The following is a 16,520-nucleotide window of genomic DNA, read 5'->3' as shown; positions in this document are numbered from 1 at the left end:
TCATGTTTTGTTTCATACCTACTGTACCAACTGCTGTAAACACAGGAAACGTATAATAAATGAACCGCTGTGCTGTTTATCAGTCTGTGTCACGTGACTTTTTACATCATCATACATGTTTGTTGTTGTTTTATGTAAGTAAATGTGTAATGTATATGTGTATATACGTATATATATATATATATACATATGCGTATATATGTATACATATGCGTACATATATATATGTATACACAAAAACCCTGGAAAAATTACATAATTAATTTGAATTAAGTGACTTTATTCCTCCCCCGGGCAAGAGATGCAGAAAATGTGCAAGGCCGTAATAAATAAAAAGAAGTAAAAATAGGATAAAAATAAAATACAATATGGTAAAAAAAAATCACACTCTAAATATAAGTAAGACTCTAATAAAATAAAATACAATAAGGTAAACATTACGCTCTAATGTAAGTAAAAAATAAATAAAACATAACATAAGAGTAAAAATAGAATAAAATAAAATAAAATAAAATAAAATAATTAACTCATAAAGCAGCCATTTTTTTCAGTGAACGCTTCCGTAATATAGTACTTTTTTGATTGTATATATTATATGTGAATATAATATAATATCTTACTTTTTAAGCATGACTACAAATAGCTACAGACCAAACAGTCGAAATATGTTTTTTTAGGACCTTTTTACTTCCGGAAGTGACGTAGTTGGTCGTTGGGGTCAAAGTTGGAAAAAACCTTCCGGACTTCCTTTCTTGCTAGCGGCGGCCGTAGCACAGCATCAGTGAGTGAAACTTCCACGCAAACAATCCTCGATCATCGGACTAAATCCGGCCTAATTCCTAGTTTTTATCGCATCAAACGCGTGTTTGTTACTCACTTGGATCAGATTCCGTTCATATTTCTGTGTATTTTAATTCGGCTGCGATTAAAAAGAAGCGTAAATAAATGATCGCAGGGCTTCGTCTCCGCAGCCTCTCGTTCCAACATGGCGGCTTCTGTTTGAGCGTGAACCGCCTGGTTTAGTGGTTTTGTGTTTTATTTCCAGACTTAAAGTTGTGTCACCTGTTTTATATTAACTTTAAGGCGTTAAATAAAGCTTTAACTGAGCTAAAATGGCTCCGTGCAAACCACAACATACACACACCTGGCGGCTAGTGCTACCTAGCTTAGCTGTAGTGTAGCATTTGGAGCCACATTCCCACATGAAGTTCCACATTAGATGAGATTAATTGATTAAATTTCGGGTCCGCGTCTGTATCTGCTGTCAGCGATGTGTCCGTGTCTCATTCATTATCGCTGGGCTTTAACTTTGTTGTCTTTGTGGCAGGAATGGGCAAGTTTATGAAGCCTGGGAAGGTGGTGATGGTGTTAGCTGGACGCTACGCCGGACGCAAGGCTGTCATCGTTAAGGTAAGATGGAGCTGGTGGAGGGAGAACATATCTGTGGTGTTAAATGTGTTAAACGATCGGTGTTTACATGGAGGTCATCCATTCGTGAGGGTCCAGTCACTGGCCACTTTATTAGGTACACCGGGAGTTGCACATTGTGCCACCCGTGATGTGTTTCTGCTGCTGGACATGGAGTGTGTTTGAGTTTCTGTTGATGTTAGTCAGTCTGTTGGTTCTCTGGCATCAAGTAGACACTTTCTCTCAGATAATTTGCTTCTCATTGGATTCAATCTTGGATCATCCCGTTGACAATTTTCCATTATACAGTTATAGCACGACTCAACTCTACTCTTTATGCTTTTGCTTTTACAATGGGAATAGTACCTGGTGCTGTTTCTTGGGTACAAGGTTCCAAGCAAGCTGACGTTCCTGATACCAAACCCAGTCGAGTAGAGCCAGAACTTTATTATGGAAAAGTGCCAGTAGTGTTGACTTTTAATGTATTTAGTCGGTCTGGATGTTCTTCGTTATCAAGAACTGACATTTCAAGTGAGGACAACAAGTATTGGCTCATTATTAATAATGTTGTCGTTGTTCTTATAAACTTGAGCGTTAAATAGGGCTACAATTAATTTCTTAAGCGTTAAGTCTGATTATTTATCCATAAAATGTTGATCAGTGTTTCCAAATGTCTTGTTTTGTCCACAAACTAATATTTAAATGATTTCTTTGTTAGAAATAGCCAATTATCAAAATTGGCAGTTAATTTAGTAATTAATCGATGTAGCCCTAGATGAATGTTATGGCCCATGTAAGATTTGAATTTGGTGATTCAGGTAAAATTATTAAAATTAATTTGGAATGTGGAGGGTGTTGCATCGGTGGATATTTGTGCGATTCTAGAATACGAGATGATCCTCTCGCCGCAGAGCTGAATTTCCCACAGTCTTTGAGTTTCTCACCGCTTCTTTCTGTCACTAACGTTCCTCTGCAGAACATTGACGATGGCACCGCCGACCGTCCTTACAGCCACGCTCTGGTCGCAGGCATCGACCGCTATCCCCGCAAGGTGACCACAACCATGGGCAAGAAGAAGATCGCCAAGAGGTCCAAGATCAAGGCCTTCGTCAAGGTCTTCAACTACAACCACCTCATGCCCACCAGGTGAGCCGGCGTCAAGCTGTGAACGGAGTCGATGACAAAGAAGCCATTTTGGTTTTATGGCTTTATAAATTTGGTGACTTGTTTCATTTGTAGACAGGATGTTTGTTAACTTTTGTTACTAAGTCTTTAAAATACAAGGATATAAAATATCTGGTTGACCAAAACAAGCAAACCAATCACAGGAATTAAAAAAAATCACATTTATGACCTGTAATTTGTTTGAATAAGAAAAAACACCACACGTATCACAGTTTTCATTGTATAAATGTTTTAATGTTCTTTTACCAACTGCTGCTCGAACATTATTCATAACATACAACAGGATGTGATGGACTCTCCCTGAACAATAACAATAAGTGCTCTGATATTATTTGCCAGGATCAATATTTACCTGCAGACAGTAACAAGCTTGTAAGGTGGCAGTGCTGAATGTGGAGCAGATAATTACAGTTCAAACATGAACTTAACTTCTAAAGCTCATAATAACATTGAATTTGAGTATAAAAGTGACGGCCCTTCTGCACAAAGATACTGTTCAAACTGATTCTTCAGTGATTTGTGGTTTAGTTCTGATAAAACTGTAATGGTGTTTTTGTTCTACTGCTGCTTCACTGTTTACAGAAGCGAAACATGTGTTTTCTGTAGCTTTTACATGATGTAAATCGCATAATGGCATGAAGATGACTTGAAATTTGCCATCATAATAGTCGGCATCGCCCTGAACTGACTTTAGTCTGAAAAACAAAAAGTATCTCGGAATGACTCTAAATTTACCATCATAATAGTCGGCATGGCCCTGAACAAGGATCTGTTGAAAATATTTGGAAACCTTTTCAGGAATAATTAAAATTAATTTTTGAAATTTAGGCAATGATCCATTTGCCCTGATACACTTTGACAGTGAGTTCAAAAAGTATCTTGTAATGACTTGATGACAAAATGACTCTTGCGTCACTCAACACTTAATTTTATGGCTAATTATTTGTGTTGTAGCAGAATTTGACCATGTTTTTAGTCCATTTCAGTTTGTAACGCACATAAATATCTGTTTAACATTAAAAAGCCAAAGAAGTAAAGCAGGTATTATGTGTAATGTAGTGTTTAAAGACAATATAATACAGTAGATTGTTTTATCTCGTGTGTTTGCAGTGTGTTGTTACTCTCAGTCTTTTAAAAGCACAAACTGTTCATGAGTCCAGAGAAAAAGCCGTTGACTCGTCGCAGACGTCTCACCTGCTGTCGTACTCGTCATGATCTCAGAAGAATCACACGTCTGTGTTTTCTTTCTCTCTCTCTCAGATACTCTGTGGATATTCCTCTTGACAAAACCGTCGTCAACAAGGACGTCTTCAGAGACCCCGCCCTCAAGCGCAAAGCCAGACGGGAGGCCAAGGTCAAGTTTGAGGAGAGGTGAGTCGGGGACGTCGTCTCCTGTCACAGGAATCAGAACTTCAAAACTGAAACGCAAAAATAGTTCAATTGAACAGTATTAATAAAACATCGCTATTAAATGATGACAAAATAATTAAATATATATATTTTATATTATATACTGTATTTTCAATAATCACACACGGTCATCTGGCAACTCGAAAATGGAAGATTTGGATGAATTTTTTGTGACTTATAATGAATCCGATGAATGGGTCTAACTCGAATATTGATTTAAAAGTAATAGATTCTATAAGATCTTTTTAAAAACTGGTTTAATAGAAATTCAGACGTCACCTGCAGCCGCGCTCCTATTGGACGATAACACTCGTGTGATTTATCGTCCGTTTTCCTCTAAATGTGAGGATGAATCCCCGAACTGACACGGCGTTCTATTAAAGAGGAAGAGCTGAAATGATTATGAGACAGTTGTGGGTGTCGCGTTTTAAACTGGCTTGTTCGCCAACAAGTAATTTGTGTCGGGTTTAATGTTGTTTTTTTCTTTGTTTCCAGGTACAAGACGGGAAAGAACAAGTGGTTTTTCCAGAAGCTCAGATTCTAAATTCACCCGGTTTCACAAATAAATGTTTAAAAAAAAAAATGAGAGAATGTCTGTGGTATCCATGTTTCTGACTTCCACTCACTGGTGTTTTTTCATTGGTTCACTGATCTCTATATTTCCCTCATACCTGTATATTTAAATTAATTTTAACTGCAGTAAATGGACAAAGATGGCCCCTAATGTAAGTAAAGTCTTAGTGGAATGCATTGTGTAAGGACGACCACAGTGAAATACGCGTTGGCTTTTCTGCACGACTTTTTCTGCCATGTCAAAGTAACTCATGAGCTCAATTTTACTGCAGTAACCTACTTTCAACCACTAGATGGCAGTCGCTGCTCATTAACGAAACATTCATACACATAATGGTGACCTATTTGGTGAATATCACCAATAATTGACCTGTAAATACAGATTCACAGCTCAAAATAGAGGTTTAAATTAGTCTAATTATTTTTTTTTGGTTGAAAAGTAGTGAAATGGACAAGCTCTCAATGTTTCTTTAGATTTTAGTACATTTGTTTTTATTGGATTGAATTGGTAGAAAAAGCACGAGAAAAACGTCTCAAACGTTCAACCTAAATATTAAATAAAAATTCAAATATTTGTAACGTGATGACAAAATGACACAAAAATAAAACAGAAGGGAAACGATGGCGTAAACGTAACGTTTAAAAAGTATATCATTTACTTTTTGCGTTACAATAATTTAGGCAGGTAAATTAGAACCTACAAAAAATGGCTGCCGTGTGTTATTAGTGCATTTCTTTTTAATGAAAACGTGAATTTTCATTGACAGAATATGTGAGAAAAGTCATTAGAAAAACAAAAAAATTATAAAAAAGACAACAATTATCAATAACATGAAGACATTAAAATAACACGTGTAAAATCAACAGAACGGAAGAAAAACATTGCTTTGTTTCCTCGGTGTGAATCTGCATGAGTTAAAGCGGCAGCAGCGCCCTCTGCTGGTCACCGGTGACACGGTTAGTCACGTGGTGGTTTTCTGAGAAACAGAAAGTGAAAGAAGAAAAGGAATGAGTTCAGAAATCAGAGGTGAGTTCACGTCGAACTGTCTTAAAACAACGATAAATAACATTTAAAAAAAGCGACGTTAAGTTTAGTTAAAGTTCACGCACGTGATTGTGTCACGTGGACGTTTCTGTAGCTTTGTTTTTATTTGATTTATCTTCATTTTCACCTGTTTTTGAACGCGTTAGCTTAGATCTGGTACTGGTTTCATGACTTCTCAGGCCTCGAAGTCACTTATAACGTTTATTTACTGTTTTTTTAAATTTGTTGAATTTAATATTTAATTATTGCTCTCTTTTACTTTGTTTATCGTCTACTTTCTTTGTTTTCTGACGTTATTTGACTGAACTTCAGGTTTCACTTTCAAAACTTCTGAGTTACGTTTTTGAACTAAAGTTTTTACTTTTAGTTAAAAGCATACACACGTGTTGGATTATAATCTAGACTAGTTCATATTTTAATTTTGTGAGTGAGGAAATTAATGATAATTTAAAATTTCTTTTTCTTTCTTCTTCTGTAAATATCTGATGTCAGACGTTAAATCTTAAATCTGTGAATTATTTCAGATAATATTTTGACAATGGCGTCAGACGAGGTGAGATGTGACTCTTTTTTTTCTACATATACTGTGTATATATAATATATATATATACATTATATACATGTAAAAGTATATGAAACCAAACTGAAGAAAATTGTTTTTAATCCTCCGAGAAAAGTTGTAATATTACGACTTTTTTCTCATAAAATTAAAAAATGTTTCTTGATATATTATGACTTTATTTTCACAATACTCCAACTTTATACTCATCATTTTACGACTTTATGATCGGAATATTACGACTTTTCTCTGATAAAATTACAGCCTTTTTCTCGGAATGTTACGACTTTATCTTCAAAAGATCAAAGAATACTCTTCAGTTTGTCCGTGACACTCGGTCGTATGTAATAAAGTTGTTATTATTAAGTCGTGTCTTGGTAGAGAAGTGTGTGATTGTGCGTTTGTGATTTTGTGTGTTTGTGATTGTTGTCAGGATTTCTCTCTGCCGCTGCTGAAATCTCTGCCGTGTGAAGAGACTTTAGAGGGAATCCAGACTTTAATCTCCAACAACAAGGTGCTGACGCTCTCGCAGCGATTGTGAAACATGAGTTTCAGGTTTGCTTCGTGACGATAAGGGGTGGTTTGTTTTCGTAATGTTGCTGCTCGCTCTGACTTGACTTCAGCTGGTGGAGATTCTTTGAGCTGTGCAGTCGCTCCAATCTCTACTTTGTACTGGATAGGAATGGGAAAAAAAGACAATAATAAGACACTTTCTGACATAAATGTGTAGAAAATGCAACAATACAATTATATTGTATTGAGATTTTAGAGATATTATAATTTTTTTCCCTAACTAAACTACTCTTTAAATTACACTGACTTAATATTTATGTATGTATGCATGTATTTATTTATTTATTTATTTATTTATTTAATTCATTCATTCATTCATTCATTCATTCATTCATTAAATAAATAAATAATTTACTTAATTAATTAATTAATTAATTAAATAAATAAATAAATAATTTATTTAATTAATTAAATAAATAAATAATTAAATAAATAAATAAATAATTAATTAAATAAATAAATAATTAATTAATTAAATAAATAATTTATTTAATTAAATTATGTATTTATTTAATTAAATAATGTATGTATTTATTTAATTAATAGATTAAATAATTAATTAATGACATTATTAAATAAATAATTAATTTAATTAAGTAATTAATTAATTGATTGATTGATTAATTAATTATTTATTTATTTAATTAATTGATTAATTAATTATTTATTTATTTATTTAATTATTAATTAATTAATGAATTAATTAATTATTTTATTTAAACACATCAAAATTATGTAAAATAAAAAGGATACGAAAACATCCGTGCACATACCACTGTAACAATCTAAATACGATAAATATGATGTTAGTGTGGCGCTTCTATCGCCCCCTTATGGACATCTGAGTGTCTTAATGACTTTTGTGGCCAAGAGTGGGCGGGTCTAGAGAAGAAGAAAAACTAACAACTCTTAAGTAGCATGTGTGCAATATGAGCTTAAAGTTATCACACAATTTGACATCATGAAATAAGAGATTAATAATGTGATGTTTCACAGAATTTCAAAATAAAAGAGCTTGTTTTGATGTTGAGTGGTGTGGGGGGGGCATGCGTTTTCAAAAAGTGCGTTTTCAACAATGGCCAATCACGTGTTTTTGAAGCCAAAATCATGATTGGGATTAAAATACCATGTTGACGTCATCAGCTATTCTTATTATATATAATAATAAATTATATATAATATTTTCAATAATGACTTCTTCTGTGTCGTCAGGCCAAGTACGATCAGCTGATGGAGGAGCAGACGGAGCTCGCTAAACTCAGGAGTGACCATCAGGAGATGACGCAGAAGTTTCAGGAGCGATCCGTCAAACTGACGAAGACTTTGGAGGAAGAGCAGCGTTTATACATGGAGCAGCTCACCAAGGAAATGGTTTGGTCCTTTTTCTTAAATCTAAAGCTCCACTGTGTGAATCCTTTATCGCCCCCTGTTGATGTCTGAGTATTGTGTTTCTGCCGTTCTTTGTTAAGTTATGTATCGTATAATCCTTTAGCCTTTTTTTTTTTTTACTTTGTCGCCTACTTTAACCTAATTTCTGCCACTAGATGGCAGTCACTGCTCATGAACGACACATTCATGCACATAATGGAGACTGATTCGGTGAATATCACCAATATTTGACGTGTAAATACAGATTCACAGCTCAAAATAGAGCTTTAAACCACTTAGAACCGACTATAAATTAAATGAATACATTTTTATCCGGGAAAAATTGAGAGGGAAAAGTAGTAAAATGGCCAACCTCACAATAATGTGTCATTAGATTTGAGTAAATTTGTTTGTTTGTTTGATAGAAAAACAAAAGAATAATCATTAATGACATAAATAAAATGGCTGCTGCTGTGTGTCATAAGTGGCCTATTTGTGTATTTTCCAATGAATAAGTGAATTTTAATTGAGAAAACTTGTGAGGGAAAAGTCATTAGCAAAGAAAAACGATAATAAAAAGGCAAGAGTAGTCGATAACGTGAGGAAACGTCAAATATTTGTAACATGACAACAAAATATCACACGTAAAAATAAACAAAACCGAAAGGAAAACAATGGAATAACGTTTAAAATGTACATTATTTTCTATTATTTAGGATTTAGCATGCGTTCTTCACATTACCGTAACTCCATCACCGTTAGATTTTTTCCACGTTTTCCCGGGTTTGACTCCGCCCTTTGCACTATGTTAGCTGAGATTGGCACAGCACCCCCCGCAGGTCATGCGGAGAAGTGGTAGAAGACAGATAGACGGATACCGGAAAGCAGAGTCTGTATATTTCGTTATACTTCGCTATATACGTCGTTATGCTAGCCCTCATCGCGAGAAGCCAAAATACGATCGCAAAGTCCTGCGAAGAATTCGCTCGTGTCATGTGTCAAATCTGATCGTTTTAGTCAAAGATTGTGATACAATAATCTGTTATTTACAAAGATTATGATACAATAATCTGTTATTTACAAAGATTATGATACAATAATATGTTATTTACAAAGATTATGATACAATAATCTGTAATTTACAAAGATTATGATACAATAATATGTTATTTACAAAGATTATGGTACAATAATATGTAATTTACTAAGATTATGATACAATAATCTGTTATTTACAAAGATTATGATACAATAATCTGTAATTTACAAAGATTATGATACAATAATCTGTAATCTACAAAGATTATGATACAATAATCTGTTATTTACAAAGATTATGATACAATAATCTGTTATTTACAAAGATTATGATACAATAATCTGTAATTTACAAAGATTATGGTACAATAATATATAATTTACTAAGATTATGATACAATAATCTGTTATTTACAAAGATTATGATACAATAATCTGTTATTTACAAAGATTATGATACAATAATCTGTTATTTACAAAGATTATGATACAATAATCTGTAATTTACAAAGATGATGATACAATAATCTGTAATTTACAAAGATTGCGACCTCATTCGCAGGCGAAGGTGAGTTCACTGAAGCAGGAGGAGAAGCAGATCATGGAGGAGATCCTGAAAGTGGAAGCGGCGTTGCAGGAGGAGGAGTCTAAAAACCTGCACCTGAGAGAGCAGGTCGACGTACGTGATTTTTTGTTTCCCAGCATGCACCTGTCCTCTGCGTTGACACGCTCCGTTTTAAAAAGCGTAGGATGTGATTTTTTTCAGGTGTTCGGCAGCGTGCCGGAGAAGACGCTCGTCTTCACCGGGGAGACGGCGAAGGCGGCGGCGGCGGCGGCGGCGAACGCGTCGGCGTTTGAAATGAAGTCGCGCATCGTTTCCCCGATGGACGGCGGAACGGCGCTGATTACGTTCGAGGAGGAAGTCGGTGAGTTTGTGTCCAGAGTGTGCGGTCAGAGTCCGGTGACGGGCGGTGGAAAAAAAAAACTAAAGTGTGTTCTGTGTGTGTGTCGTCGTCGTCAGTGGCAAAGAAGATCGTGAACATGAAGCAGCATAAGGTGAATCTGACTGAAGAGAGTTTCATCACAGTGGAGGCGCAGACGGTCACACTGATGCTGCCCCAACTGGTGGAGGTAAAGTCAAGGAACCAGGAAGTCATTTACATTTAAAATGTCTTTTCTGCAACCAGTGAAGTCGCCCAGAGGCGGTTCTAGAGTCTGTAGGGGCCCGAGGCAAAAATTCCCAGGGGGCCCCTCCTTCCAACCAGAGTTCATCACCATTATGTTACAAATAATCTGACACCAACGAAAAATGTATGAGTTTAAATTTTTTTTTCAAAATGAATGAAATAACATTGTAATTAAAAAGTATGTGAAAATATAAATGTAAAGAACAATAAAATACTGTAAATAGCTTTTAAAAAACTATATAAACTTAGTAAAAAAAAAATACATTACACTGTAAAGAACCCACATTATAAAACAATATAAATACATAGAACAACTTTACCTGCGTATAACTATTAGCACCTTTCATAAACATGGGTTAGGGTTGAGGTCAGAGGCGGTTCTAGAGTCTGTAGGGGCCCTAAGCAAAAATTCCCAGGGGGCCCTTCCTTCAAACCAGTGTTCATCACCATTATGTTATAAATAATCTGACGCCAATGAAAAATGTATGAGTTTAAATTTTTTTTTCAAAATGAATGAAATAACATTGTAATTAAAAAGTATGTGAAAATATAAATGTAAAGAACAATAAAATACTGTAAATAGCTTTTAAAAAACTATATAAACCTAGTAAAAAAAAAATACATTACACTGTAAAGAACCCACATTATAAAACAATATAAATACATAGAACAACTTTACCTGCGTATAACTATTAGCACCTTTCATAAACATGGGTTAGGGTTGAGGTCAGAGGCGGTTCTAGAGTCTGTAGGGGCCCTAAGCAAAAATTCCCAGGGGGCCCCTCCTTCCAACCAGTGTTCATCACCATTATGTTACAAATAATCTGACACCAACGAAAAATGTATGAGTTTAAATTTTTTTTTCAAAATGAATGAAATAACATTGTAATTAAAAAGTATGTGAAAATATAAATGTAAAGAACAATAAAATACTGTAAATAGCTTTTAAAAAACTATATAAACCTAGTAAAAAAAAAATACATTACACTGTAAAGAACCCACATTATAAAACAATATAAATACATAGAACAACTTTACCTGCGTATAACTATTAGCACCTTTCATAAACATGGGTTAGGGTTGAGGTCAGAGGCGGTTCTAGAGTCTGTAGGGGCCCTAAGCAAAAATTCCCAGGGGGCCCTTCCTTCAAACCAGTGTTCATCACCATTATGTTATAAATAATCTGACGCCAATGAAAAATGTATGAGTTTAAAATTTTTTTTCAAAATGAATGAAATAACATTGTAATTAAAAAGTATGTGAAAACATAAATGTAAAGAACAATGAAATACTGTAAATAGCTTTTAAAAAACTATATAAACCTAGTAAAAAAAATACATTACACTGTAAAGAACCCACATTATAAAACAATATAAATACATAGAACAACTTTACCTGCGTATAACTATTAGCACCTTAACATAAACATGGGTTAGGGTTGAGGTCAGAGGCGGTTCTAGAGTCTGTAGGGGCTCTACACAAAATTTCCCAGGGGCCCCTTCCTTCCAACCAGTGTTCATCACCATTATGTTATAAATAATCTGACACCAATGAAAAATGTATGACTTCAAAATTATTATTATTTTTTTTTAAATGAATGAAATAACTTGGAAAAACCTTGTAATTAAAAAGTATGTGAAAATATAAATGTAAAGAACAATAAAATACTGTAAATAGCTTTTAAAAAACTATATAAACTTAGTAAAAAAAAAACATTACACTGTAAAGAACCCACATTATAAAACAATATAAATATATAGAACAATAAAATAATCCTCTTAATTTTTCCAACTTGCAGAACGATAACTTCACACAGGTTAAAGTGAGGTGGGGCCCCTTTAGGGGGGGTTTACTACTGAGATGTCATTGTTGTTTAAGGGGGACGGGGAGGCGGCTGCTCACTGCACATTTCAGTAAAAACAGCCCTCAGGCTCCGAGTGTCGGGGGCCCCCTATCGGCTCGGGGCCCCAAGCAGTTGCCTGCCTTTCCTGTTCACAAGCAGCGCCTCTTAAGTCGCCCCCCCTGGTGGCCAAGTGCTTCTTCTGTCCAATGTCCTGGCCTTTACTTTTCGGACCAGAAGTCTTTGTCCACTTTCACCTTCACCCACAAAACGATAAACAATAAACGTCCCGGTCTGACGTGTCCATGTCCGTGTCCGTCTCTGTCCTGCAGATCGAGTCAGAAGTTTGTCCCAGACGAATCTTAATCTCCAACCTTCCCAAAATGGACAAAGACACTCTGCTGGACAAGCTGAACATTCACTTCCACACAAGGAAATTCGGCGGCGGCGAGGTGGAGTCCTGCGACTTCCTGTCCGACTCTGGGACGGTCGTCCTCACGTTCGTGGAGAAAGACGGTGGGTGGAGTTTTGACTTTTGACGATGTTCGTCGGGACGCGTTCTTGACTAAAGCTTACGTGTGTTTTTAATAACTGTGAACAGGGTTCGTACGTGCGCTTGAAAATCCTTGGAGTTCATCAAATAATTGGAATTGAAAAAAAAATTGGATAAAAGAAGGAAAATACGCAAAAGCGGTGCAAAATGGCTCAGCGGCGCCCCCCCAAAGGTGAAACCTGGTAGGACGAAGCCGAAACCAAGTTGCACCAAATGACACAAAACTTGGTAGAAAGACGTCTCAGTCCAGGACGAACAAAAAAGTCCATTGGGACCATGATCCCAACTCAACAGGAAGTGGACCAAAACAATAAATAAAATGTGTCAATTTGTACTCAACACATCAAAGATGAAGTTATGAAAAGGTCTCGTAGATTCAAATGGGCGTGGCCACGGCACCCGTCGGGATTTTGTCGAAATTTGATCATTGGCGCCGGAAGTTGCAACAGTTCCTGGCGCAACAGGCAGTCGGCCATTTTTAATTTTGCAGCGAAACAGGAAGTCGCCTTCAACATTGTCGTACAGTTACCGTTCTGAATAAAACTTCACACGTGATTAGAGATTCGGCCAGAAAACATGGGCATATTAGCGCCACCTGCTGGCAGCATGGAATTTGACCTTGGAAACCATGTATTTGTGTTTTTCCCGATTGGCTTCACTCCCAGTTCCAACTTCCAACTTGTGCCATAAATATAAATTGAATGCAGCAGTGTTGTTGAGGATTCCCAAACACTGGTTCGGGGCCCACAGATGGTTCGCTCTAGATTTTTTTTGGGGGGGTTCCCCAAGCTGATTTTCAGAAATGTATCCAACTTTTTAGTTAAGATGTATGTGTTTATGTTTTTAATGACAATCCGAAAATGATGTTTTTTAATCGTCAGTTGCCAAAGGTTTGACCGACACCGAGTTCCACAACGTGAAGATACAGACGAAGAAGAACAAGCACAGAGTGAGAGTGACGCCTTTCCTCAACGGAACAGTGACAAAGTTAGAGGTAAACAAAGTTAAACTCGTTACGTTTATCTTTGATCAATGTTCCTCCTCGGTCACGTTAAGTCTTTGGGCCAATTCCAACTCCTATCTTAACCCTCAAGCTCAACCCTTAATCTTTACTGGCCTCAAAACCAAGTGTTGAGGGTTATTTTGTCACTTAGAAATGGGACACCCCTTAAATGCAGATACGTCTTCAGACTGTAGGGGGCAGAATAACGCGAAAGCTGCGTCCAGTCTGTCAACTCCAAAGAAGAAGAAGAAGAAGAAGAAGACATTTACGTCAGGATTATTTATTACGATCCGTTTGTCAGTCAAGTTATTAGGTTGTCAGTTAGTTATAAGATGATACTCATACAAATATTCAGCTGACAGTTACCACACACCACGACTTATTGAAAAGTAAACCATAGCAAACCATCGCTTGTCCGCACCGGCCGACTATTGACAAAAGATCGTAAAATAAAAATAAATGTTACGCAACAATGACGTCACTAATCCATAATATGGGCCTAAACTAAGATAATACAATGGTTTTCATCATTTTTATATCTCTATTAACAAAGAAAATACTTCATTTGTATCTTACTCGTTTCGCTGCTTTCGGCGCCATCTTTGTTCTGTCGAAACACGCAATGCATTCTGGGTAGCCCTTGCTCCCAAGGGTGGTCTCGGAAAAATCTCAATATTGAGGGCAATACAGCCCTTAAACTTGACCCTCAACTTAATTTTTCTGAGAATCGGGACAGCACTTGCACTAGAGGGAGAGCATTTTTGAGATTGAGGGTTAAGATTGAGGGTTAAGCAAGGAATTGGACTTCACAGTTTGTCTTGTGCTCCAGACCAGGATGAAGGCGTGTCCTCGTACGGTGCTGCTGACCGGGATCCCCGCGGTCATGGAGCAGGAGACTCTTCAGGACCTGCTGGAGATCCACTTCCAGAAGAGCGTGAGCGGCGGCGGAGAGATCGAGGCCTGTCTCTACAACCCTCTGGGTCAGCAAACCTCGGCGCTGTTCCAGAGCGTCGCGCCCAGAGTGGAGAAGCAGTAGAGCGATGATGACTGATGATGCTGCTGCTGCCGCTGCTGCTGATGCTGCTGCTCGTGGTTCGTGAAGGAAACAAACAATGCACAAAAACAGGAAGTCAAGCGTTCAAAAATAAGTTTGATCGATTTCTGGAATAAAAAAAACAACCAAATTTTTTAAATTTCTCTTTCCTTTCCTTCTCTGCTTGTCATGATTTCATGATGATTTATCAGTGAAGAGGGTGTTGCCTGCGTATCCGGTGTTTCCTGTGTACACTCTTAGAAATAAGGGTTCCAAAAGGGTTCTTCTACAAGGGCTGAGGTTCTACCTGGAACCATTTGCTTCTGAAAAACCCCTTTCCTGAATAAAGGGTTTTTCAAGGGTTCTTGGTAACACTAATGGTTCCAGTAAGAACCATTTTGATCCAGAGAACCCTTTAAAACCTCTTTCCTGAATAAAGGGTTTTATAAAGGGTTCTTGGTGGAACCTTCCAAAAGGGTTCTTCTATGAGGACAAGCCCAAGAACCTTACATGGTTCGACTTAGCTCTTTCATTTCTAAGAGTGTATCAGACGTTTCCTGTGTTTCCTGTTTAAATCAATGGTGATATCAGGTTTACTTTACGGTTATCGTGCAATAATAATAATAATAATAATAATAATAATAATAATAATAATAATAATAATAAAAAGGATTTTAAAACCATTTTCTTTATAACTTCATAGGATTGAAAATGTAACGGCTGATGTTCACAGTAAAATAAATCAAGTATTTTTCAAATGAAATGTGACGAGATTTTGTTTTTAAAAATGAAAGATTAATCCTTTAAAATGTGGATTTATATCTGATAAATGTTAGTGTACATATACATACACACATTATTTATGTTTGATTGATTTATAATAGTCTACGGTTGGATTAAGCAGTGAGAGTTGAACATTTGGGTTTTAATAACAAATAATCTACTGGATTAACAATTTATCAATTATGTTATTAATTTCCTTCTATGATCGATGCAACTCTTATATTTATGGCTTTATTTTTTTCAAGGCTGATTTAATCTCTCCTTTGTCAATAACAATAACAATAACAATATGTTTCTTTCAAAAGGGATTAAACATAATCCGTTCAGATTTAAAAACAGTACATTGTTAGAGGTTAATCCTGAAATACGGTGACACTGTCATCTAAACTAGTTATACTACATATCTACAATCCTAATCTAAACTAGTTATACTACATATCTACAATCCTAATCTAAACTAGTTATACTACATATCTACAATCCTAATCTAAACTAGTTATACTACATATCTACAATCCTAATCTAATCTAGTTATACTACATATCTGTAGTCCTAATCTAAACTAGCTATAATACATATCTAAAATCCTAATCTAAACTAGCTATACTATATATCTACAATCCTAATCTAATCTAGTTATACTACATATCTACAGTCCTAATCTAAACTAGCTATAATACATATCTGTAGTCCTACTCTAATCTAGTCATACTACATATCTACAATCCTAATCTAAACTAGCTATACTATATATCTACAATCCTAATCTAATCTAGTTATACTACATATCTGTAGTCTTAATCTAAACTAGCTATAATACATATCTACAGTCCTAATCTAATCTAGTTATACTATATATCTACAGTCTTAATCTGGACTAGTTATACTACATATCTACAGTGTCCTAATCTAATCTCAATCTAGTGCAATTTAAAAGAATATGTGGTTGTATTTGAAATAATC

General features: G+C 35.8%; 2 protein-coding genes across 3 annotated transcripts; both read left to right on the top strand.

Annotated features, from left to right (window-relative positions):
* Nucleotides 1-727: 727 nt before the first annotated feature.
* rpl27 (ribosomal protein L27) lies at nt 728-4,601 on the top strand. The gene is made up of 5 exons (XM_083896966.1): nt 728-781; nt 1,328-1,410; nt 2,384-2,553; nt 3,853-3,963; nt 4,498-4,601. The coding sequence occupies exons 2-5, from the start codon at nt 1,330-1,332 to the stop codon at nt 4,544-4,546; spliced, it is 411 nt and encodes a 136-aa protein (XP_083753092.1). The 5' UTR covers nt 728-781; nt 1,328-1,329; the 3' UTR covers nt 4,547-4,601.
* A 960-nt stretch (nt 4,602-5,561) lies between these two features.
* ifi35 (interferon-induced protein 35) lies at nt 5,562-15,489 on the top strand. Of its 2 annotated transcripts, XM_083896958.1 has the most exons (10): nt 5,572-5,602; nt 6,145-6,173; nt 6,613-6,693; nt 7,965-8,123; nt 9,721-9,837; nt 9,925-10,084; nt 10,180-10,289; nt 12,518-12,701; nt 13,620-13,732; nt 14,571-15,489. In XM_083896958.1, the coding sequence occupies exons 1-10, from the start codon at nt 5,584-5,586 to the stop codon at nt 14,775-14,777; spliced, it is 1,179 nt and encodes a 392-aa protein (XP_083753084.1). In that variant the 5' UTR covers nt 5,572-5,583; the 3' UTR covers nt 14,778-15,489. The 2 variants fall into 2 exon arrangements, with proteins under 2 accessions (XP_083753085.1, XP_083753084.1); XM_083896959.1 differs by lacking the exon at nt 6,145-6,173 and having other exon boundaries at nt 5,562-5,602.
* Nucleotides 15,490-16,520: the final 1,031 nt, after the last annotated feature.

Source organism: Microchirus variegatus (genome assembly GCF_963457635.1).
Source record: "Microchirus variegatus genome assembly, chromosome: 10".
Classification (NCBI taxonomy): domain Eukaryota; kingdom Metazoa; phylum Chordata; class Actinopteri; order Pleuronectiformes; family Soleidae; genus Microchirus; species Microchirus variegatus.
This window is presented reverse-complemented; position numbering and strand designations above follow the sequence as displayed.

Excerpts from the sequence above, each read along its gene's own strand:
- rpl27 (XM_083896966.1), top strand. The coding sequence starts at position 1,330 with ATGGGCAAGTTTATGAAGCCTGGGAAGGTGGTGATGGTGTTAGCTGGA. Across the intron at positions 2,554-3,852 it reads AACCACCTCATGCCCACCAG|ATACTCTGTGGATATTCCTC; the intron begins GTGAGCCGGCGT and ends TCTCTCTCTCAG. Across the intron at positions 3,964-4,497 it reads AAGGTCAAGTTTGAGGAGAG|GTACAAGACGGGAAAGAACA; the intron begins GTGAGTCGGGGA and ends CTTTGTTTCCAG.
- ifi35 (XM_083896958.1), top strand. Across the intron at positions 9,838-9,924 it reads ACCTGAGAGAGCAGGTCGAC|GTGTTCGGCAGCGTGCCGGA; the intron begins GTACGTGATTTT and ends GATTTTTTTCAG. Across the intron at positions 10,085-10,179 it reads TACGTTCGAGGAGGAAGTCG|TGGCAAAGAAGATCGTGAAC; the intron begins GTGAGTTTGTGT and ends CGTCGTCGTCAG.